The following is a 24256-nucleotide window of genomic DNA, read 5'->3' on the forward strand; positions in this document are numbered from 1 at the left end:
AATAGTTTCACAGGGTCTCACAATAAGGATGATTCAGTGGTTTGTAGGTCAACAACGCTGGCTCAGCTTCAGCGAAACCTGTGTATCTAGGTCAGAGGTTCCCAGCCAGGGGACTGGAAGACAAATCTACTAGATGATAACCAAGATAAGAAAGTGTGACGGCCCGCCCAGGTGTTTTGTTTTGTTTACCCAGAGACTGGGTGGGTCGTCAGTGAGACTGGTTTCACCTGCGAGCTGGGAGGAGCCAGAGGACATAAAAGGGGCGGTTCTCCTTTGTCTCGCTCTCCGGCTGGGCTGCTGCCACCATACCTCATGGCCGTCTCATCATTTTGGTTTGGGTTTCTCAATAAAATATTTAGATGATTTGATCGTTCTGTGTGCTGACTCCCTCTATTTGTTACAGCTTTGAGCCAAGTCGTAACAAATGGGGGCTCGTCCGGGATGGTCCTGCTTCTTGGTGGAGTAGTGTGTGAGCCACTTGGTGTAGTCTGGGAGGCCCACTTGTCCAATCAGCTGGAAGCCAGAGGGAAGTTTCATCCCGAACACCTCCAGCTGCCTGTGGTTAACGAGCCACTCCCAGAACTGTCCCAGGCTCCGTCTGGCCGTCGGCGGGTGCAGGCTGAGGAAGTCGGACAGGTGGGACAGCGAGTTCCTTCGGCTGCAGTAGAAGACGACGCTGGCCAGCCGAGATGCCGTCAGGCCTCCCTCGGGCTTCTCCAGGAACCGAGTGATCCTGTGGGTGTCGGGACACACCTCCACGATGCCCCTGGAGCTTCACCGCCGAGCCGAACTTCTTCGCCAGCCGGACCATCTTCAGGTTCCCCGGCCCGAGACACTCGTCCGTGTAGACGGTCCTGCGCAGCTCAAAGTTCTGGTCCATCAGCTGCGCCAGGGTGGTCCAGTCCCGGTTCTCCAGGGCGACCCTGGCTTGATCGGTGAGCTCAGCGAACGTCCTCATCGCCTCCACGACCAGAGGTTCCCCGCTGAGCCAGCGTTGCCTGATGTTGCTGTGGATGCGTCCGGAGTCGCTGGGGTCACTCAGGTAGGCCAGCCAGAACGGAGGCAGCGCCCCCATGTCCATGGACACGTAGCTCCCGTAGCCGTGCTCGTCCATCAGCGTCCTGCTGAAGTCCATGTAGACTAAACCTTCGTAGACCTGCACCACTCTGTCCTGCAGACCAGCCGTGATGAAGAGTTCATCGGTCTCCACGTTCAGGATGAAATTGGCTCGGATGGGCTTCGGGAGGTCGTTGTCTGTAATGTTGTAGAACTTCATGAGGCACTTGAGGGTGGCCAAGACGATGGCGCTGCTCCCAGCGAGGCCCACCTGCCGAGGAATGTTGGTGTCGTATCTTAACATGAAGTTCTGCTTCGTTAGTGCGAAGAGACTGGGTGGGTCGTCAGTGAGACTGGTTTCACCTGCGAGCTGGGAGGAGCCAGAGGACATAAAAGGGGCGGTTCTCCTTTGTCTCGGTCTCTGGCTGGGCTGCTGCCACCATACCTCATGGCTGTCTCATCATTTTGGTTTGGGTTTCTCAATAAAATATTTAGATGATTTGATCGTTCTGTGTGCTGACTCCCTCTATTTGTTACAACTTTGAGCCAAGTCATAACAAAAGGGAAAAAAATAACTTTCCCGCCTTTGCTTCTGTTTGCTCTTGAGCTGATGAAAATTTGAACCTAAATAATTCATTTGTGAGCAAATGCTTGGTTATAAAAGGGCCACGAGGCAAAAGGTCTGAAACTGGGTCCAAGGTTTGCCCTTGATGACCATTAAAAGCCGTTTTGCTGCATGTTTAATGAAGCTGAACAGAACATGGTGCTTTTATTTTGAAAGACAAAATGCACCAGTTCACCCATGAGCCCAGCGTACAGACGGACAGACAGATGGACGGCCTGAGCGCACAGCAGCATGGTAGTTTGGAGAAGTCTTCCAGCCCGAGGAACAAAGCTGCTCTGTATTCCAGCGGTACAGCAGCAAATACAGCAGATACAGGGGGATTTTTTTCCAGACTCTGCCTGGAACTGCACAGGCACCCCATCTCTGGATCAATCCAAATCAGCCCGCAGATCACTCAAATTGATTGTTTGGAGACGTTTTTAGACAGATTGAGGTGGAATTATTGACCGACGCTTGAATTTGTTTGCCTTCCTCATCTGTCCACCTGACGGGCAACAGTGGGACGCTCACTCACATTTTGTGGGGCAAACAGGAATCTGTTCAGTCTTCAGCTTTGAGGGTGGAAGTTGGGGTTTACTCCCAGTTCTACCAAATATTTCCCATTTCCCAGTGAGGCTTCCCCTGGTTTTCAGCTACGTTCTTCCTCAATTCCATCGATTTGTTCAACCAAAACAAACCAACAGCTGTTCGGCTTTATTAAAGAACAGACCCACCCAAAACCCCTCCCTCTAGGCAGCTGTGAAATAATATATTCAGAACAGCCTATGGCACACAAACACTTCCATCACGCACGTCTGAATATCATCACCAAGATGAGATGCAAGATACACATACAGCATGTGCGCACATCAACGTGGACAAATCCTAATTAGTCGCCATGACTGTGCTGAAGCGCCCGGGGACGGGCTCCAAAGTCACTTTCACAGTGTCTTTCTGCGTTTAAAAAAAAAAAAAAAAGCCACGTTGAAAATGAAAAACAGCGCCTTTGGCAGCTTGAATTAAGACTCTGACACACAAAACCCGCTTGACTGGTAGGAGAAACAAGTGCGGAGGAGACACACTTGAGGTGATTCCAGATATGTCTGACAGGGGCTGTGGTCACTGTTCACTTACACAGGCTTCTAGAAGGAAATGGACCTGGAATGAGCGCATGTGGGATTAATTACGGCAGAGTGATGAGTTTAATTTGGCCCGTTTTGTGCAGAACTATCACACTACAAAGGCAAAAAGAAAATAAAAGAGGCAGCTCTGTCCTTGCCTCAGTATGAAAGTATGTTCTTTGTTAAAGCAAATCTGATTAAATGATCACTTTTCTACATCAAGGGGGATGGATCTGTGACCAATTCTAACTACATTTGTTGGAACCCTCGTGCCGGACTGGACTGGCGGACAGGATCCAGGGAAGTGAGTTGTGACGTGACTCCAATCAGGAAAGCTTCATGGCCGTGTCTATTGTTCTTCCAGTGACAGCCATGACACAAAATTCAATTTAGCCTCAATCACAGTCCCGTAATTATGCTAATGCAAACAGAATGGTGATTGGGAAGAGAAAGAGGAATAATACCCGAGGAAGACCAATCAAGACTTCTATAATTGACCTTGGAGACAAAACGACTTAACTCTGCTGCCTTGTTTTACCTTCTGCTCTCCACTAATCACTAATGGCTTTTCATTTTCAACAATGAACAACCGTTGTCAATGTTTTAGGTTTGAAACTGATCAGAAATTGCACATTTTGAGCCTTTGCGCCATGTTGATCGCCAGGTCTAAGTGACTAATCTTCCTCTCTCTGCGTGTAATTTGTTCCTGGAGTCACAGAGAAGGGATTTCGTGGATTTAGGAAACAGGGACTAAAAGTTCTTGGTATTCTTGGCATCACCCCCAAGTCAACATCTGACCCATTTGGGGGACATTAAGTCAACGCCCCGGGGCTTGCGCTGGGAAACATCTGAACCTGTAATGGGAACCCACAGAAATTGGAAAAAGGGTCACCTTAAATCAAATGTAATAAGGTTTGTGTCAACAATAAAAGATGTTAATGTTTGCCTTTTTTAAATGTGTTAAGGGTCATAATCAGCCCTTAACAGGCTATGATTGCTTCTCTCTCTTAGGGATCCCAGTCGTTTCTTTAATTTGGTGTATTTGTCCATTTTATGCTCTTCTTGTTTTAATCTTCTTCCGCTTTATCCGGGGCCGGGTCACGGAAGCAGCAGCCTGAGCAGCGACGGCAAGACTTCCATCACCCTAGACACTTCCTCCAGCACTTCTGGGAGGATTCTGAAGCCCTCCAAAGCCAGGAGCCATAACCTTCCAGCATGTCCTGATTCTCCCTCAGTGTCTGCTCCCAAGGGGACATGCCTGGAAGCCTCCCTAGGGAGGATCCTTAATGCCAGCACAGCTGACTCCTCTCGAGCTTGTCTGTGGGGGCTACACAGAGTTCATAGCCATTGGTGAGAGTGGGAGCATATGCAGGCAAATCGACAACATCACCAATCGACTCAGCTCTTTCTCCAATACAACGGTGCGGTACATCAATTCTTGTACGCTGCATTTCTGTTTCTCTCAGTGTTTTTCAGCGTTTCATTGTCTTGACTGCTGTTCCTTCTCTTCACTCATGTCTTCCACTTGTGTCTCATTGTTTTTGCCCCTCCCCACATCAATGCGAGCATTATTCCTCTTTCTGGTGCATCAATTCATTGAGTTCACCTCCATCATTCCCTTTGTTTCCTAGTAGTCCTGATGTTGCTAGTATTTTTTTCTAACCTTCACTTCTAAACCAAACCCTTTTACCAACACTCCAACCTGATGTCAACACATTACAATTACATTTCCTGAAATATTACACCACCCTGCAGCAAAACAAAAGCCCTGTACTGGTTCAGCAAGAGGTTGAAGTAACGCCATAACACCCCTGAAAGGTGACAGGGTTACCAAAGCTGGCTGCCTCAGCAATGAACAGTCAGACTTGGGTAGATCCTCCACCAGAGCCGTGTGAAAATGTGTTAAATCCATCCCTGCGACAATTCCTAGCAGCCTGGAAGTCTTCTCCGTCATGGGAAGCACATGTCTGGCGTGCACTCAAAGCACAAAACACAATCTTTTAAAACAAAACCGCAAGCCTCAGCAGACGGACATGGAAAAAAGGGGAGCCGCTTCATTATTAAGGCTCATTAAGTTATAAGAGAGCATATTTTGTTAGCTGTCTGATTACCTCAGATCAGACTGATACTTGGTTTATTGCAAAGTTATGAGACTATTTTTTTTTCAATCATTTTCTTAGTGAGCAGTAAGGCAGATTTTTTTTTCTGACTTTAAGGGCCTTTAATCGGAAAAATAAGAAATCGTGCGCTGGAAACGTGAATTTGTCGGTTTGAATTTGTTGTTTTATATCAGTCATTTCCTCTCCACGCTTCCATTAATGAGTTGTCTACACATGTGTTCACAGTTGTAGAGCCCGCATTTGTAGAAATGCGAGGATTTTCTCATTATATGATGTTTGGAGTGGTGGATCAAACACAACAAACCACATAAGATATCTGATATGACCTAGAAGAATGTTTTCCACATTGGCGCCCCCACTGGCAGCATGAGGTATTGCACAAACATTTCCTGCTGCAAATACTGATGCACCGAAACGTTCGTAACCTGTTTGATGTGCTACGTGCGCTGCTTAGCTTAAAAATACATCACAGGTCTCCCTGTGGACTACGTTCCCGGTAGAAACAAAGCAACCAAAGGGAGCAGGACTTTCTTTGGGCCTCTTCCTGACGTAACATGTTCCTGCTCATGTAATTGACATGTTACGGCTTTTCAACGGTGGACAATATGGCCAACTTTTGTCATTTAAGTATGCGTTATTACACTGTAATAACTTAGCAACATGATCGCATTGTTTTCATTAAAATTACATCATTTGACCAATTTAACACACCCAGCTCTTTCATCCAAGTGCTCATCGGATAATGAATCCCCTGCTTTCATCTACCCACAAAGGTTCCACTAAGAACTATTCATGTCAATAGGGCAGGGCATCATTTTTTTGAGGATTCCATGCGACTGGATTCCAGGTACTGGAACTGTTCTTACAGAACGGATTCTTCGGACCAACTAAATACAACCCTCTCATTTTTCATTCCCAGGCCATTTTAAGAAGAAAAAGGATCTTATTTCTAATAATGAAGTTCTGTCTGACCCAAATAAGCAGCAGAACAGAACCCAAGAATGGACCAAAACAGGCAGCTGTCACTATCAGTTTTTTAAAGAGCGATGGGGTGAAACGTGGACTAATCCTGACAGACTCGACGCCGATAAGTTACATCGGAGCCGACCAAGTTTTCTCATCAGACAAGAGGGAGGAGAGCAGCACTGATGTCCAGCTCTGACATGTCTGGGTGTGGAGGTCCGGAGAGAAACTCCAGACACACTCTCAGGTTTCAGTTTGCGTGTTAAACGTTCTGTTTTCTGGGTCAGGGTCAAACTGTCCAATGTAGCTTCGGAGCAACTAACGCAACCCTTGTATGGTCGGGCCGCATAGGCTACGTCTGTTTTAGAGAACATGTGTCCATCAGCCAGATCTTTTTTTTAAACGTCCTCTTGAGGCTGACTAACTTACCTGGAAGATCCGAACTCATTCATTCCGAGAAGACGCTAAATCTTTCCGACTGGACGCGGGACACGCCGCAGCAACAGCGTCTCTGGGGGAAGACTCTTTTCGCAACAGGAATGTTTTACTACTTGGGTCCAAAAATACATTCTGGACTCAGTTTTCATTTGTCTGAGGGCGCAGAGCCGCCCTGGCTGACACGAACAGTCGGAGGGAATAATTCACAAGTGCTCCTCAGCAAGGACAGAAACATTTGCAAGACAAAACCAACAAGGAAGCGCATGAAATATTTAGTCCAACATAATGTTGCGTGGCACTCAGATGCCACATCCTTTCTTCTCGCAGTCTTGGGTTCCTAACACAAGCTCTCAGTCTGGAGTTTAAAAGGATGCACTGATGATTACCGCTCATTGTGAAGTAACCGACGACTAATTAACAAATATTTCAGCGTTTCTTCCTGCCTGAATGGCCTTAATGATCGGCCGACAATTAATAACATTCCTTCTGTTTTTTTTAAATAGGGTTTGTCATCACTATAAATACTGTTTTACGCTTTCCTTTCCTTTCCCTTCTTTTTTTAAAAAAAAATAACCCTGTAAAAACATCTTTCATTCATTTCTCTGAAAATCTGTGGATAGTCGGTTAATATTCAGCCGGCATACACGTGGGGGTGCGAGTGTGGGGGAATTAATTCATACAGAAAAACACATATAGCTTCCTCGGGCGGTGGAACTCATTTCCAGTCTTCCACAGTGGGTGTCGTGACTGTTTGGGTGCAACAGCACCCTGTGGGCCCCTCTACCCTCGTGCACTGTGCAAATGAAGCTCACTGATCTCCACCCGGGGCGCGAACGCCTGGGACTGAGATGTCATGAGCCCTGGTCCGAAGGGTGAGCTTCACGCTCTGACATCACATCTGAAGTGGGTGTGAGGAAGCGCCCCCCCCCCCCCCCCCATCCCCACCAAAATGAGGTTTCCTGCCACTTTCACTTCAAACAAACAATGTGACTTCAGTGATTGGCTGGAATTGGCTCGTAATCCATGCAGGGACCAAACACTTTAGTATTTTTGAAGAGCTTTGAAAAGCTGAAGCTTCCCTGATGCGGTGACCACCCAAAACACCTCTGTATGCTGTGCACAGTTAGTTGCTCAGTGTTCCATACGCAGAATCACTACATACAGATGTACAAGTGTGTCACATTTGAGCCAAGACGCAATAATTCCCATAACGCGATGCGGCCAAAGTGGACAAATAATTGCGCCAAAACCAACTGAGGATGTGAGAAGCCTAACCAAAGTCGGCACCTCCTCTTCGGCTCTTACCTTCTTCGGGTTTGGAGAGCAGGCCGTCACACACAGATAACGCCTGAAGTGCTGCCAGGAGAACAAACTTCAGACTCTGTGGACTCATGGTGCCCGGCTGAAGCGTGGACGCGAGCTGGGCCAACTGCTTCAGTGCAGCGCGACCATCGTCGGGCGATCCAGCAACAGCTGATGTGCGGGAGACGAGCCTCCACACCCCCTCCCCGCCCGGCCCACAAAATAAGTAACTTCCTGAAATATGATCAAGTATATGAGCGTTGCTTTGAGTCGGGTGGGGGGGGAGACCCCCCCGCCCACCTCAACGACAGCTGATTCAACTCCGTGCGCTCCCGCGCACAGGAGGTTTCCAAGTCGGGCGCATCGCGCAAAGGCAGAAGTGAGGAGAAAAAGAACGCGGTCCGGGGGATGGAGGAAATGTGTTGCACCCAAGCCGCAGTGGTCTCCGTCGCCCGCTGGAATGACACCAGATCCAGCACATTACTGAGGACTACTGTTGTCTTGTGAGTGGGCACCATGTGCGTCCACGACGCGCTCCGCCAGGTCCTAAAGCCGCCTCCGGGACCGGGAGGCAGGAAAGGAGCGGTAACAGATGACAACATATTCCGGTTATTAAAGCCAAAATAAAGCTCACCCTATCCGGGTGTGAGGTAGGAACTCACTATGACATATGTGGGATAACACGGTTTAAGCCACTGGATCTTATTCATTCTTTTAGGAATTTACCAGTATATTTTTCTTGTGTCTCCAATCTATCTATGCCAAAAAACAAATAAACATCACAATACCAGGTGATTTTATTAAACCGTGTAAGCCTAAATCTGTATTCATATGCAATGGATATAGACTGTGCTTTCATTGAAAAAGGAAAAATAAAAATTGCAGGGGCTTGATTTCATTTTAATTTCACTTTATTTACACTTTAATTTCACTTTATTTACACTTCACCACTTTACTATCATTACAAACTAGATATTTTCACAAAAGACGACTAACCAGTACGTTTACCAACATAAAAGACATTAAAAACCTTCAAATCCTTAAAATCAACTTTAAAAATACTGTAGATGGATGGATGGATGGATGGATGGATGGATGGATGGATGGATGGATGGATGGATGGATGGATAGATAGATAGATAGATAGATAGATAGATAGATAGATAGATAGATAGATAGATAGATAGATAGATAGATAGATAGATAGATAGATAGATAGATAGATAGATAGATAGATAGATAGATAAAAGCGCAGGTGCGCAGCTTCGATGCACTTATTTTGAAGGCGGTCCGGTTATTTCCGGCCACTCTCGGTTTTCCTGTCGAAACTTGACCAGACTGGTTTGAAAGGCGCATGCATGCGCTGTAACAGCCCACACTGGGTGCAAACTTGAATTACACAGTCTGCACAGCCCCCGCTCACATTTGATCGCGGGTGCGTGTTGTTAATCAAGAGTCAGAGACGTTTGAACACATAAACGCGGACCAAGTCCAGACTCATCCCCTACACCCCAAATCCGCCTGTCTGCCCGTCACCTGTGCATTGAGTGTAAATAACAGTCGGATGCGCGCACAAGTCAGCCACATACATGCTCGACCAATCACGGCTAATGTCAGCGTGCACGGCAGCAGTCGTCTGCAAACCGGCTTCCATTTATTTGAATTCCATCTTTTTACAGCTTCACAGACATGGTGTCTTCCGGATGTAAGTCCCACCAGCACATCCAGCTGCCACCCCACTCTGAAATCCAGGAACTGCAGGGTGCAGCCGGCTGTCATGATGCCAAGAGGCCTCCATTTATCAGGACTCAACACAGAGGAGCATTCCCCCTGCATGCTGATCTGACAGGAACACGACATTCTGCTGGGATCCCACAGAGCTAAACTTTGTTTTCCGGAACCGGGAGAGGCTGGGAGGGAGCTGGTAATGTCTAGAGCGGACCTTAACGTGGACTTTCTGTTGTCTGCAAGTTCACCGGGACAATGGCAACAATAAAGACCATTTCAGATTTAATGAGCGCAGTTCGTGTGGAAGTAAAAAAGAACCTTTTGTCAAGCCAAAGGCAGGAAACAAGACGACGGCGCTCCTCTCTGTGATTCCAAAAATAAACACACTTCTCAGTTCTGATTTGGGCCCGGCTCATCACGTTTACGCATGACGGCGTTCGCCCTCCTGTCACACACATGAACCGAAATCTGAGGTGGCAGAACCCCCGTCCATCATGAGACGCGGACAAAAGCTCCATTCACAGCCCAACTGTCCATTACCAGGGGTTTTTCCCCAAGAGAAGGTCACATTCCTCCATCTCACCATCTAATAGCCGGCACCCAATGACAGCAGGGCCCACTTCCTCTGTGTTTCTAATGAGGCAGGCAGCTCTGGAGGAGGATAATGAAGGATCCTGTCTTATTTCACCGCTCCGCATCACATGGGATCATGTGAGGGATCAGTGCTTTATCACCACTTCACGGATCTTGGAAAGAGAGGCCGTTCTTGGATTCGGCGTTAAAAGGGGGATCAGACGGCGTGTTGAGGAGACGAAGAGCAGAAAACCGAGGCGTGATGTCACAGCCTGTTTAGACCTCCTCGGCAACATCCTAAGATGTTTCCAGCACGTTTGATAAAAGAACTGCGCTGCTCCGCTTATTTATCAAAATGAATCCACACCTTTTGCAGGATTTGTGGACTATATGGAGAGAAAAGTGGGTCTCGGCATGTTGGTTATTCATGTGGAAACAGTTTAAGGTCGTTTTTTGGGCTTTTTTATCCTTCAGCGACTCTGGAAAAGCCTTCAAAACACGGGCGACTTCCTGGGGTTTTGAAGGATCGCCCTGGTTTTATCTTTCAGAGGAGCAGATGTTGAGGCTGATGTGAAACGAGAGGAAAGGCAGCGACAGCTAAATCACGACCCGCGGACGGGCCGGTTCTGGGGCCGGCGGGGCCCTGGTTCACCTCATCAGGCCTCTGTCGGTCTCTCAGCTGTTGTTTCTCTGCAGAATCTGATCCAACAGCCTCTGCAAAAGCAAAGTGAATCCGCATTACAGGAGGGCTGCTGCGGCTCTGTCGACAAAAGCTGAATGTGTTCTGCTCCAGTCCAGCTGAAAAGAGCGGCTCCAGCCCTCCACTCTTCTTCCAGACACTGGCACCCCCCACCCCCCCCACCCTCCCACCATTTGCCACAACAGCAGCGTGGGTGGAGCAGATGTGTTGAATGGTGCCACTGCTCTGGAGCATTTGCTGCCATCAAGGCCCTTTTGTTTCATCAGGAATACAAGCCTCAAAAATGGAGAACAATGAGACGGTTGACAGTTTATTATCATCATTTGCTGCGGTCGATGAGAACTGAAGACGTGCGGGGAAAGAACAGCAAAAATGGGTCAAGGGAAAGATAAATAATACCACCTCCTGTGTTTAAAATGCCTGTAAGCTGGAGGTTTTTTTCCCCCGCATTTCTAAAAATCAAACTCTAAAAGCAAACTTCCTTTCGATAACGAGAGGAATATGTAAATATTTGACAATGCTGCCCTCTAGTGGACATTTCTATGGGGAAGTTTATTCGTGTAGAGTTTATTACAATGGTTTAATTATAGTATTTTTTTTTAATCTTGATAAATAATCATTCAATAAAATCGAAAAATAATTTGTAAATATACTTACAAAATTACCAATGTTGATCATTTTAAGGTGCTATCATGTATTGTGACACCATAACAATCAGTTTTTAAATGCGTATAACGTTCTTTTACACAAGCCCAGTGGTTAAAAGGTGGTTAAAAACATTATTGTCACTGGCCTCTACACTCAAGTGGTGCACCATTTGTCACTTTAAAATTAACCACATGCAATCTCACCTTTTATTGTCCATCATAATGAAACCTGTTATTGTTGTTCTAGTTGTTCTTGCCTATAAAATCTGTTCTTCCAAAGGCATTTGAAAAGGTATTTCATGTTCATTCTCCTTCTTTTTTCAATGCCTGAAGAATGCTGTCCTCATATATAGCACGTAGAGGCAGATGCACATTAAACTGAAGGCTTTGTGTTGAAATAAAGAGCTGAGTGTTGGAACATGAAGACGCTTCTGTCAGAGTTTGCTTTACTGATAGATTGATGGATGTGCTGCCTACATTAGCATGTTGCTACAGAGTTGTTATTCCACACATCTGTCAAATGCAGCCCTGTAATGGTGCTACAAGTTTTCACTCAATTTTATGGTTGCACTCAGCACATAAATCAGACAAATTGATGCGGAAAAAACTTGGCAGTGTTGAAAACTGTGGAAGCTTTAGGGGATAAACAATCCGCTGGTGCGGGGTTGAATGATGTCTGACTGCAGGTCAGTCAGGATTTTATTGGGCGTTTGTGTGTGTGTGGCGATGCAAAATGATCAAGATTACCTTTTTGAAAAGCTCCATTCGTTGTCTGTTGCTCAGACACAGCTCCTTCTTCCTCTCCTCCTCTTTCTTCCTCACCTCTGCCACCGTTCTGCAGCGGGGAGTTATTAATGATGGATTTTAGAATTAGTTTTTTCTGTTTTACTCTTTAAAAGCCTCTTGAAATGGCTCAGAAACGCATCGTGCGTGCATATTGAACGGCAACGTTTCTGCATCATCAAACCAACACTTGGAAAGGAACCAAATAACCAGGAAAAGGGAGAGAGAAAAGAAAATCTCGTATCAGTGATGTCAAATTTGTCAGAGATAGTGGTCCTGCTGCCATGTGGGAAAGTAATACAACAGATAAGGACAAACCTGCCAACAAAGAGGCCGTGTCTGCAAGAAGAGACTGAAATGTAACTCACCGTTTAGATCTGAGTGGCATTTCTTTCCCTCTAGTGGCCCTATCTCCTGGTTTGAAAAGGTTATCTGGAACACACACACACACACACACACACACACACACACACACACACAGATTATGATCATTTCTCAGCAAACGGAACGTACCTGTGATGAGAACTGCATTATAAACAAATATATTTGCATCCTTACCATTAAGACCACCTCTACCGATTTCAGTTATTAAATATCAATCGATTTATGAGACTGATCTCAAGATCAATTCTGTTTTGTGATATTTATGCAGCTGTAACATTTCGAGGCGCTCCCAGTTGTTGTCGGCACTGTTGTAGTTTTACTCTATGGCCAGTAGAGGGCAGAAAAAGATGCCCAATAAAAGAGAAAAGCCGGTCCAGGTTGCAGCTGATGTGCCTTCTGGCTCTCTGAAGGTAAAGCTGATTAGAAAGAGCACTGCGTCAAGGGCTTAATGGCAGCTGAAGGATGCAGAAATATCTCAACTGAATTCAAAAGTAGGCAATTAATAAGAAGCCTTGTTATTCAATGGAGTCGCTCTTATGCTGTATATATTTATCAATCTGGACTGGAGCCATTTGTCTTGTAACTTCAAGTGCATTTCAGCCGCTGAGCCACAGCTCAAGTCACAGTGACAGCTCTAGAATACATTTCATACAGTCGAGCCAGAATCCTTCAATGTCACAGTTTCCGATCTGTAGGTCAGATTTCCCTGTTGTTTTTTCTGTTTTGGGGGTTCAAGGAAAAGCTGAATATGAGCAGTTGGTATTTCACGATTGCTCGGCAGCTTTCTTCGTAAATATTAATAAATATAATGGTCAAAACAAAGTTATCTGTGTGTGTGCGGACGTGGTACCATTGCGAGGAGGAGGAGGAGGAGCAGGTCGACCCCTGTGGACTCTCCTCCGTCCAGCACCAGCTGAGGAGCCCCCCAGCTCCCTCCTCTCTAGTCTCCTCCGCTCCAGCTCTCGCAGTCTACCCTGGGAGCGGGTGATGAAGTCCGGTCGGGACCTCTGCAGAGCTTCCTGTCCGATGAAAGTGATAACATTCTGAACATTTAGGAAATATCCTGCTTGGAGACCGTTCTGTTGCGTCGCAGCTTGAGCTGGACTCACCTGCAGGGAGCAGCTCCATGGTTCCGGACCAAAGGCAGCGTGGGGCTGGTTCTGCTGCTGCGGTTCCCTCCCATCTGGACGCTGCCCATCAGCTGTCACAACAACAAGGCAGAGGCGATCAGAGTGTTTCCTGCACCTGGCCGGGCTGCACGCGCAGGGACGGGGGGCGTGGCAGCGTCTGAAGCATCACTGTTCTGGATCAAACAGGCTCAATGTGCAGGAGCCGTGCGACCAGCAGGAGTTTCAGGCCACTTTGATGATGAAATACGAGCGGAGGGAAGTAGGAATAGCACCTGAGGTTCCCTGAGGTCGGGCAGACGAGTCCGTCTCTGAAGGGACACTCGTCCTCCTACTGAGTTGTCTCTGGAGCTTGATGTTTGCGATGATGGCGGCGGCGTTGAGGGCCAGCACCTCCTCTGGAGACTGGCTGGACTGTAGATCTGAAACACAACAGAAGGGTGAGGGATGAACACTCAACACCCCCCCCCCCCCCTCCGTCCACGGAGCTTCTGTATCAAAGAAATGAATTTCAATCACGCCTGCCCCCGGCCTCTGTAATTAATAGATGACACAGTTAATGAATGTCATTAAAGAATAATTAATAATTTTACACGGAGGAAAGGCGTCGTGAATCAAGAATCACATGCTGCGAAGCAGACGCCCTCTTTAAGTCACTTTTCTGCCTGAATATTTAGCGTTTTCCAACAGCTGGAGTTTACTGGGGGGACTCTAGGGTAAAGTGCTCACTTGAAGTCCCCACAGTTATCATAAAACATGCCTTTCCTGCGCCTCAGACAGTTAGCGTAGCTCAGAAGCAAGACTAGCGTGCATAAACTATGGGTAAATCTAAATGTGAATGGAGACGGGGAGCATGTCTATGGTCCCTCCCTGCTGGTTCTCAAATACGGGTCAGGCTTGGTCACAAGTTTGCTTCTCTTGCCTCTAGGCCGCCGCTCTGTCTACAGGAAAATATGTCCCATGAGAGATGGGAAAACTTAAAATTGTTCGTGAGATTGATTATTGAGTAGCGTGAGGTCGTGACGCTCGTACGAGAGCAACAGGAGCATCAAGCCAGCTCAGAACGTCACCATCATCGTCATCATCATCTTCGCTCTAATGAAATCGCCTCAGGTCAGGAGAAAAACAAAGCTAACCCCAGAAACCATGGTGCCAGCAAAGCAGATGGAAGAGCTTCGGTGGCTTTTCTGGCTGGGGAAAATTCATCGGAAGATGTGCGAACGGCCCATTTTCAGCGTCTTCCTCAGCTTGTGAAGAATAAGAGAGGAGGCGAGAGCGAAATCACGTCTGACGGGGCGTCTGTGACGATGCTCTCTGAGGAGGACGTGCTATCAGTTGCACTCGGGCTGGCAGATAAAGCGTCCAATTATTCCTATCAATGAGACATCAAAGGTGAGGGACAATACAAAACCTGACAGCTCGCCCCCTGAATGCTGAAGCACGTCTGCAGTAACTTCTGTCTGAAGCGGCACAAAGGAGCCGCATATTTGGGGCCTCGCTTTTCTTTGAAAATAAAGATCAGAGACAAATGCGGAGCGAGGACTGACAAGGAGCGGCAGAGGGGGGACGCCGAGTCCTACCTGGAGCTTTGATGAGAGTGAGGCTGGGGGACATTCTCCTCTCTTCCGTCTCCGCTCGCGATCTTTCTGTGTCACCTCCGTTTGGCTCAAAGGCGCTTGCCACTAACTGACCTGCTGCTTTCGCATCTGCTGGAGGGCTGATGGGACCGCCGCTGGGGTGCACAGGAGCCGTCTGGGCCTCCCGCGCCGGCTCAAAGCTGCGTCTCCTTGCTTCGGCGTACCCACAGACGTCTCCATAGCAGCTGGCCGGCCTCTGCTGGCGGCGCGAGCTCTGCCCTGCTGCCCTGAGTGATGGTTGTGAGGGAGGGGCAGCTGCTATGGCGGGCGGGCTGCTGACAATAAGGCTCAAGGTGGACCGATGTAGCATCCCACCGCCTATGCTAGCAGTGGACCTGTTCGGTTCTGGGGCCGTGTCTGACAGCTTTGTGGAACCCTGATAGGAAGGCGCTGCGTTGTGTGATGGCTGGTGGTCTCCCGCGAAGCTATGCCTGTACTCTGGATGCTTGGGCCTAGATTCAGGACCCCCTCTGGACCCGCCGTAACTCTCCCTGCGCTCCGTCACCTTGATGATGGTCGCTTTCCGTCTGTGGACGACTGTGTCCACAACCTGGTGAGCCGGCGGTGCCCTGGCGCCTTCAGTGCTGGGCGCAGGGCTGGACATCACCCTCTGTTCCGTCACTTTGACTATGGTGGCTCTTCTCTGCACCGTGAACTGGCCGGGGCTCGAATCCATGGCCTGGTTTCGGGGGTGCTGTGGGGAAGGGGACGGTTTGTTGGTGTCGGTGCCTGAAAAGCTTTCGGATCTGCTGACTTTCCTGGAGGAGATGGTGATGGAGGAGATGCCAGCTTTGTTCTGGGGGATGATGGTGGTCACCGCAGAGCTCCTTTGAGCGTGTGAAGGTTCCGAGGAGCTGCCGGTTCTGTACGCCGGGGCCGTGGCCCTTACAAGCTGAACACCACTTGGGGTAGATGGTCTGTCTGTCCCTTGCAGGTGTGATTTACAGGGGTCTGCCGAAGTTGTTCCGCACGCAGCACACTCGTCGGGCTGTGGGCTATTTGTTGTCATCAAAGGGAACTTCCTGTTGGTCCCTGTGGGGAGTTGACTGGCTTGGCTGCCTCCAGGGACAGCTGACCCCCTGTTGGCGTTCCAGCCTCTCCTCAGCGCCTGCCAGCTCACAGACCTGCTCACCACGTTAGCCAGAAAGCTCCTCTTTTCTGGCACCTGCAGCGTGAGGATGAATGAGACAGAAGTTACAAACATACTTCCATCTGCATGAAAACAGCCCTTCCTCCACCTACCGCTAGCTAAACCGTCATTAACAACAGAAGCTATGCAGCACGCCGCCGTTCTGGCCCTGTTTTCCAGTGAAAAAGCACAATAGCGGCAGTGTCGACATGGCGTGTAACCCTTTAACGACGAGGCTGTAATGTTACATCAGCGGTTGGGTCCTTCTGTTTTTCTTCCAGGCTTTGCTGTTTGTTCTGCAGTCAGATGACTCTCCCCATGCTTGACACAGCCAGTGCCCCGGCAGAAATGGAAGCCGCAGCAGCCAAAGGCGGTGCACAGTGTGACTTTTCCCTCACAGAATCCCAATGAGACCAGGTCAACAACGAGAGGCAGATAGAAACAAGTCCTCTGGTCTTTGGGCCGGAGGGTTCTAATTTATTTATCTTTATGGAGCATGGAGAGATGCAGCTGTGTTGCAGGTGCATGCTGGGAAACGCCTCCTCATGTAGAATTGAAATCCTAAACAAAAACTGAGATTTATAGATACATAATCATTTTTATAAAGAGCAGTGTCAAATACCAGCACATTTGATTGTCCAGCATGTTAATGCCTTAAAAGGAAGAATTATCTTGACATCTGCGAGCCCATAAAGCAGCAGAGCCTTGTAATTAATGACAGCTCCGTGTTTGTTCTGCGTGCATGATGATGTTTACAGAAGCTTGTCCTTTGTTTGTGCTTCCCCTCTGACATGTGAAGACACCCCTTCTCGGGCCTTGCAGAATATTGGATTTGTTTTTGGGATTTTCATTTCCATGATTCTATTTGTGACGGTGCGGGTCGTGGTTGTGAAATATCCATTTTGCTCCCTGGCAGACAGCTTAAATGAGAGGGGGTCCGGGCGCAGTTGTTCAATTCTTGTAATCTCTATTCTCAAGGCTAGACGCCACCAGACCTTTGGCAGCCTCGACTGCATAAATCAGGCCTCGGAATAAGCAGGAGGAGATGAAATACGAGAAGCTTTTGCTCCTTTGTTTTTGCTTTTGTCTCAGAAAATTGAAGAAACAAGCCTTCAGGAAAGGTGCTGGTACCCCAGCAGACAAACTTTCAATGGATCAGTCATGCTATACCATGGCTAAACCATGCTATACCATGGCTAAACCATGCTATACCATGGCTAATCCATGCTATACCATGTGACTAAATAAGAGTGAATGTCATGACAGAGGTGGTTTCAGGTACCTGTGGAGTAACCGGAGGGTCCCGATCGGGCGTCTGCTGCGTCTTCACACCTCCTTCCTTCAGAGCCCTCTGACGTCGCTCCACCTCATCATCTACATTTCAAGGCCAAACAAATAATCTGCTGTCACATTCCCTCAGAAAGGACGGCGTCTCCCTCGCTTCCCCTTTTCTGCCCGCACGCACGCACTCACGCCCAAGCCGTGTTGACACTGTCAATAATTGACGTTAGCACAGCAGCGTGATTCTGCCGCCACCCCTGAGCCACTTCTCTTCTTCCCCGGGAGACACAGCAAACTTTGTCTGCCTTTCAGCTCTGTCGGATAACTCCACCCCCCCCCCCCACCCCCAACACACCACACACCACCGTGGCTGGATATACACCTGCTGCTGTTGCCATGGTGACTGGTTCTCGCTTTGGGAGAACCCTCGAGTACCGCGTAGATGATGTGTTGTTGTTTTGGGGGGGATTGCTGTTATGGAACAAAACAAAAGGGAGACCAAAGCCCTGATTAGAGCTGTTTGAGGCTGTCACGGCCTTCCTGACGCGTCCTTCTACCTGTCAGCATCTGCAGACATCTCATTTCTTTCCCACTGAAGGGCCAGACTCCGCCTCTCAGCGCCACTCTCATTATCCCACATTAAGCAAGCTCAAATAACCTTCCCTCCATCAACAGCTGACTTCAGTATCCCACAGAAAAGGAAAGAGGTGAGAACCTTCGGTGAAGTAGCCATTTCTTCCTCGCCCTCGTGAGTTTGTTGAGCGTGATCAGGCTGAGAATTACTCAGCCTGTCTAAAGATTAAGAACCCACCAGTCCAATTTTTCATCCCCCCAATCTTGTGTTCATTAACATCGGGCCTATTTGAGTCTGTTAAATGTGACTTTCAGAAGCCACCGAGCGTCTGCGGCGGCTTTGATCGCGGGGGCACTCGGCAAAAACAGCAGGATAAAAAGAAAAGAGACGGTTCTGTTGACAAAACACCTCTGATCGTCTTATTCTTGTTTGAGGTGGGAGCATTAACAGGAATGCAGATGGAGGGTGTTAATCAATGAGGTAGCTTGAGAAATCAATCACTGCAGTTTGGTTCTGAAACAGCACATGTGCCACGAGATGCCTGAGATGATTATATGTGTTATTATGCCACAGCGAGTAGCTTCTATCTGATGGTTTTTATGCTTCTCCAAACATCTGCTCTCTCTCTCTCTTGGTGTTCCTGCCGCCGTGAATGGATGGCTTTGATTTCTGCAGGCAGCCTGAGACCTGCCAGAATAATCTATGTACAAACAAGGACAAGGTTGGGAGATCAAACCTCAGATCAAGCCTGCAGCGTGTGGGCCTCTTGTGCCGATCAGTCTGCATCTCTCCTTATCTGCCTCCTAGGCTTTCTACTTTTTTTTTAAAGCTTCTCGGCAGCTCTCACCTGCACTCCTGTGTCAGTACAATCGGGAACGCTTGAGTGTTGTTTAAAGAGATCGCCCAGGTAAAGCGACTGGCCCGCCCCCTCCATTAGTGGTCCATTTGAGTCAGGGATCAAATGGAACTATGCTTTGTGCATGGGCGGAGGAACCGTGTGCATTTGCTGGATTCAAAGTGGAATGTTGTGCAGCATACGTACCCTTGCGGCTGTTGGCTGTGACTTGATTGGTCTGAATTGTTGGAGTAATGGGTTGTTTTAATTTGACCTGTAAAGTAAAGACCCATTAAAGACGCAAAACGTGAATTTAGCCCTGCGTCGATACCACCTGGTTATTTGCTTTTTCAGCTATAGGCTGAAGTGATAGGCCTCTTTCTGTGCTGAAGATGTGGTCACTGCTCAGTCTTCAGGAAGCCAGCTCCAGCTTCGGTGTCGCTCTCTAGTCTTTGAGCTCAGTACAGCTCAACTGGCAGCTATTGGCTGCTATTTACAGGACAGCCATGACAGTGATATTGATTTTCTTCTAACCCTTAGCAAATGAAGCCATTATGTGTATATCCCCTAAACAAATCATGTAGACTACTCTTATAAGCATAATATTTCAAAACTGCGTCCACTGAAAGCTATGTTTAGGCTAATAGACATTACCCTAATGTAATATAGCTTTTTTTTTCTTTTAGCAAAGACTCATAATGCACTTTTCACGCTTAATTTTGGGCAACCTGATACCAAACAGCAAGATATTGATTATGAAGTAATATTACCAGTTCTCTTGGCACGCTTCCCATCAAATGTTCTCTGCACATTGACTTACGGCCTCTGAGGCCAAAAAAAGGCTCTATATCTGCCGCTATGGCTCTAAAATGAGTCGTAAACTGTTGTGAATGTGCCAGGCTCCTGCAGAGTAAGCTGTTTTCAAAGGATGCTGGAGCTTTGCCTCCTCCCTTGGCGAATGAGACTTGACTACCAATGGTTCTCCATGGTACTGAGTGTGTGAGCGCGGTCCTAAGCGTGCCTGCATTGCTGGCTTACCTGCAGACTCGCAGAGCTAACAATAAATAAGTGTCATAACGTGCCAAAATCCAGTATATTCGCCCAGTACCTATTGCGCCTTCTCTGAATGGTTGCCATGCTAGAGAACAGACACTGAAGGACATTCTGAAGGACATTCCTTTGTTGAAATGAAAAAAAAAAGTATTTGTTGAGGTTCTTTACCTGGCTAGCTGAATTATCCAAGAAGTGTCTGTGTTTGGAATCAGCTGCCACTGTCACTCGTCTTTGGATCGGCAGCCACCCGATTTTGACTGGAGCGATGCAGCTTAGCTGAGCCTGCTCCCTCTTGCCGACTTGTGTGATACGAGCTTTTTCCCAGCTTCCTTGGCGCTCTGGAGGAGATAACTGCCCGGTTTGGAGGGACTCCTGGCTGCCGTACGAGCTCTGCAACCTGGGACTCCCGCAGGAGGAGGAACTCCCGCTGAAAGTCTGCTTGCAGCCATGTCCCGTGGGCTCTTTCAACACCGGGACCTGATCCTGAACTCTGAGGAGCTCATTCTGCATCCTCTGCAGGTGCTTCAGCCAGCTGTCCAACTGGCCTCCCTCTATGGCACTCTGTGGCCGAGCGGCACGTGGAGGGCAATAGATGCTGGAAAATTCTCCTTCCTCTGCCATCAAGCTCTCCCAGTTAGACTCATATTCTGATCTCCTCCAGGCTGGAGGCCTGCGTAGGTGGGCAGCTGGCCTGCGGAGAGTCATCCTCCCGGTGATCAGGTAACCTACCACAGCTATCAAGTTTCAGACCACAGTGCATGCAGGCCCTTTACACTGAAGGTAAGTCCCACCAATGAAGCACATGAGACGTACACTCCGAGAAACCGTTGACTCCAAGAACGTTGAAGTTCATCTCTGTTGTGGATCTGTGGGGGACGGGAAAGAAAAAGAAGGAAAAAATGTGTAAAAATCAAGCTTTTAATCCCTGGTTTCTTTAAACTGACCAGCGTTCTCTTGTCCTCAGGTTTTAGAAAGTGAATGCTCCTTGTTCTTGACATAAACTAGGTGCTGGTGGGTACTGTCTCCAGTCAGGCAGTGTGGAGGATCTTCGGGAACAAAAGACTTACTGAGAACTAGAGCTGAACATTCAATACAGAGAGATAGCTGGAGACAGAGGGGGCGGGTTCGGAGATGAGGGGGGAAGAAAAATACTTGTTGATTCTTGGCTTGATGTAATAGGATTTCAACTAACAAAGAACATAGCCAAGAATTTTAATGATAACGTCTAACTTTGGATTCATTTACGGTGATAACACCATCGTCCTGTGTATAAGAGTGGCAAATAAAAACGTTCAGACATCCTTACAAATGATAGGGCGTCACTAATGAGCAGATTATCCATGTCATTTCATGAGTCACTTGCTTCTTGAGAAATCCTCTGTTGAATTCCTGGTTTCTGCTCTTTGCTGTGATCTCGTGGTTGGTGGCTGATGATGAGGCACAGCTATCGTGAAGTCTCAGGACATGTGACTTAAGCGAGACCGGATTAAAAAATGGGCCAGTGTCCTCTTGGATAAATAACTGTGACCCACATGATGTCCCACAATGCACAAATGAAGGGTATTTATAAGCCAGGGGTCAGTTGCCTGGAGGTGGAGGCAACAGACTTTATTTACGAGCAACTGACAAAATCTGCAAAGGGGGTTGATATTTTCAAGGCATTTGTATGTAAACAACTCGCAACACAAGTCGGGAAGTTGCGTCAACCCCCCCCCCAAAACAAATTTAATTAAAATCAATTAGGAAAGTATGCCAAAAGGCAGCGTGTTTCAAAGTGGTAGCGCTATCTGCTGGTATGACTTCAACATAGCAGGCATATTACCAGGTCTAAGGAGTGGATTAAAAAGGGAACAAGGCCCTAAATTTATCTAACGATGCCTTTACAAGATGCAAATCAACATAATTCAGATGGATGAAGATCGGGTTTAAAGGCAGGGTGGGTTTAAGTCTTTTATTTTGAGCCTGATTTTAAAATGTCCCCGTTTGGCTCCATATGTACATACAAAAGGAATACACATGTAATTAGAAAAACTGATTGAGTTAATCAAAAAAATCTGTAAACATTAAAACACAACAGTAAAATTTCCAAGTCATAACAATTCCTGAGCGTTCATTTCCAGGCAAGAGGATTAAATGTGTTTGAAAAACATTTCAGTACTCAGTACTTTAGAGGAATTACAAAATATCAAGCAAAAGCTGGAGAAAAATTGCACTCATGTGAAACACACACCAACAGGTGGCTGTACCTCAGAATTTGGTAAATCAAATCAAATCAATCTTTATTTATATAGCATCTTATACAAAATTGTTTCAAGGCGCTTTCCAGAATCCCAGGGCCTAACCCCAGACAAGCAACAGTGGCAAGGAAAAACTCCCCTTTAACGGGAAGAAACCTTGAGCAGGACCAGGCTCATGTAGGGGGACCCTCCTGCTGATGGCCGGCTGGGTAAGGAAAGGAAAGGAAAGGAAAGGAAGGAAAGGAAAGGAAAGGAGAGGAGAGGAAAGGAGAGGAGAGGAGAGGAGAGGAGAGAGAGGAGAGGAGAGGAGAGGAGAGGAGATAAGGTGTCACTAGCTCCTCCAGGTAGGATGGAGCTCGGCCTCTGAGGACCTTGTAGGTCAAAAGAAGGGTTTTAAAAATTATTCTAAATTTAACGGGCAGCCAATGAAGTGATGCCATTACATGAGTTAAGAAGTAAGAAGGATTATTTGAAATAGTCACACTTACATTGAGAGAGACCCCTGGCAGAAAATTGCTTCACAGTATTGAGATACTGAGTCCGTTTTTTGTTTTAAAAAAAATCTTATTTCAAGACACCATAACGAAATTATATTCAGAGACAGGTGACTTTAATAATGCCTGGTAAAGACGAATGAAATACTGAAATATTAATTCAAACAGGTAAGACAAGAATTTGTTATTCTGAAAAAAGTCAGGAAAATAAAAAATGGAGGAGAGTGAGTAGTTATAAACTATTTTATTATCGTCCGGGGATACTAAATTAAAAATTTGATGTTCAAAATCAAAACTTTGAAGGGAGCAGTGCGGTACGTCGAAATAAAAAAAACACAACTTTTACAACAATTCGACTTCCGTACACTTTGCTAAGCTGAGTTTACAGTAAAAGACAAACAAAAACAACAACATAAAAGGTGGATGTAAAAAAAACAACCCAAAAAACTTTCACGGTTTCCGCTTTGGTTGGAGCTGCGCTGGAAGTTTCGTCCACAGGCTGAAAAAGTGCGATCCCTTCCTCCCCCTTGCGGAGCGTCCTGTCACTGGTGGAAAAACATGGCTGCTCGGAGTGGCTCCCCAAAGCTGAGGGAAAACTGAGACTTACAACTCCGCTGCTAACTCACCGGGACTTTCCCCCCCTAGCCGGACCAACGACAGCCCCGGAGGCAGCCCCGACGCCGACGATGTCTCGCTGGGTGCCGAGCAAGAAGGAAAAGTACGGCGTTGGTACGTAGCAAAGTTCCACGCTCCATCGTTAGCACGTAGCTCCCGGAGACAACTTTGGGGAGGATTTGTGATTTGCAGCCGGGCTGTGTTTTTGTCTCCCAGGTGGACGCGGGGGTGATTAAATGACCGTGGAGTTGCTCTGGATTGCACTTGTCCAGTTTGCAGGGCATTTATTAGCCAGTTTAGGGGAAAACGCTGGAGAAGGAATGCGCGTCCATTGTGAGGAAGAGTGTGTATAGATTGGGAATTGTGAAGAGGCGCGCCTTGTTACAGAGCAGTTTCCTGTGTTGTGGGGCCTCCGCCACCATCTAACTGTCGGCTCGGAGGCGATTCGCGGGTGGAACTTTTCAAATCTGCTGCCTGTTGGCGTTCATTGTTCCTTTTAGCAGTGGTGGGGAGCGGCTGTTGTCGCTTTTATTTCACCGCTTCCCAAAATGTTGTGAAATCTGGCGCCTGCGAACCCATCCCTGTTTGCCTCCCACTTTTCCTTTCACGGGGATTATTTCACCGCACAAATGAGCATGGAGATGGCTTAAGTTGGTTTAAGGCTTTAAATGCAAGTTTAGAAAAGGAAAACATGAGCCACTGTCATGATATTAATATATATTCCTAGGGTATTGCTGGAGTAAAACCTTAGTGATTGTAACAGTATCCTGATGACACCTTGGAATCAGAAAACAAGAGTATATCATCAAAACCAGGATCCTGAACTGAACAGAACTCTGGTCTGATGCACCTTCG

At 47.4% G+C, this 24256-nt stretch overlaps 3 protein-coding genes across 6 annotated transcripts in view; 1 reads left to right on the plus strand and 2 right to left on the minus strand.

Moving 5' to 3' along the window:
* Positions 1–272: 272 nt before the first annotated feature.
* On the minus strand, positions 273–1599 carry LOC130522405 (uncharacterized). Its single transcript, XM_057026795.1, has one exon. It carries the CDS (start codon positions 1445–1447, stop codon positions 563–565), a length of 885 nt encoding a protein of 294 aa, XP_056882775.1. The 5' UTR covers positions 1448–1599; the 3' UTR covers positions 273–562.
* Positions 1600–10087: 8488 nt separating this feature from the next.
* Positions 10088–21532, minus strand: c1h10orf90 (chromosome 1 C10orf90 homolog). 2 transcript variants are annotated; one of them, XM_057026755.1, is made up of 11 exons: positions 21000–21132; positions 20224–20921; positions 19210–19276; positions 17595–17686; positions 15127–16348; positions 13822–13968; positions 13529–13620; positions 13270–13438; positions 12404–12467; positions 12000–12087; positions 10088–10619 (listed from the first exon to the last, which is right to left on the minus strand). In XM_057026755.1, exons 2-11 carry the CDS (start codon positions 20758–20760, stop codon positions 10581–10583), a joined length of 2517 nt encoding a protein of 838 aa, XP_056882735.1. In that variant the 5' UTR covers positions 20761–20921; positions 21000–21132; the 3' UTR covers positions 10088–10580. The 2 variants fall into 2 exon arrangements, with proteins under 2 accessions (XP_056882735.1, XP_056882727.1); XM_057026747.1 differs by having other exon boundaries at positions 20224–21532.
* A 1713-nt stretch (positions 21533–23245) lies between these two features.
* The window catches only part of dock1 (dedicator of cytokinesis 1), a 121157-nt gene continuing 120146 nt past the window's right edge, over positions 23246–24256 (plus strand). For 2 of the 3 annotated variants that reach the window (XM_057031228.1, XM_057031237.1), the window contains exon 1: positions 23248–23515. In XM_057031228.1, the coding sequence (XP_056887208.1) occupies positions 23473–23515 (43 nt within the window). In that variant the 5' untranslated portion in view covers positions 23248–23472. Of the gene's footprint in view, positions 23516–24256 lie in introns of all 3 variants that reach the window. The other variant, XM_057031243.1, reaches the window with a different exon arrangement.

The sequence above is a fragment of the Takifugu flavidus genome, chromosome 1 (assembly GCF_003711565.1).
Source record: "Takifugu flavidus isolate HTHZ2018 chromosome 1, ASM371156v2, whole genome shotgun sequence".
In the NCBI taxonomy this organism is placed as follows: domain Eukaryota; kingdom Metazoa; phylum Chordata; class Actinopteri; order Tetraodontiformes; family Tetraodontidae; genus Takifugu; species Takifugu flavidus.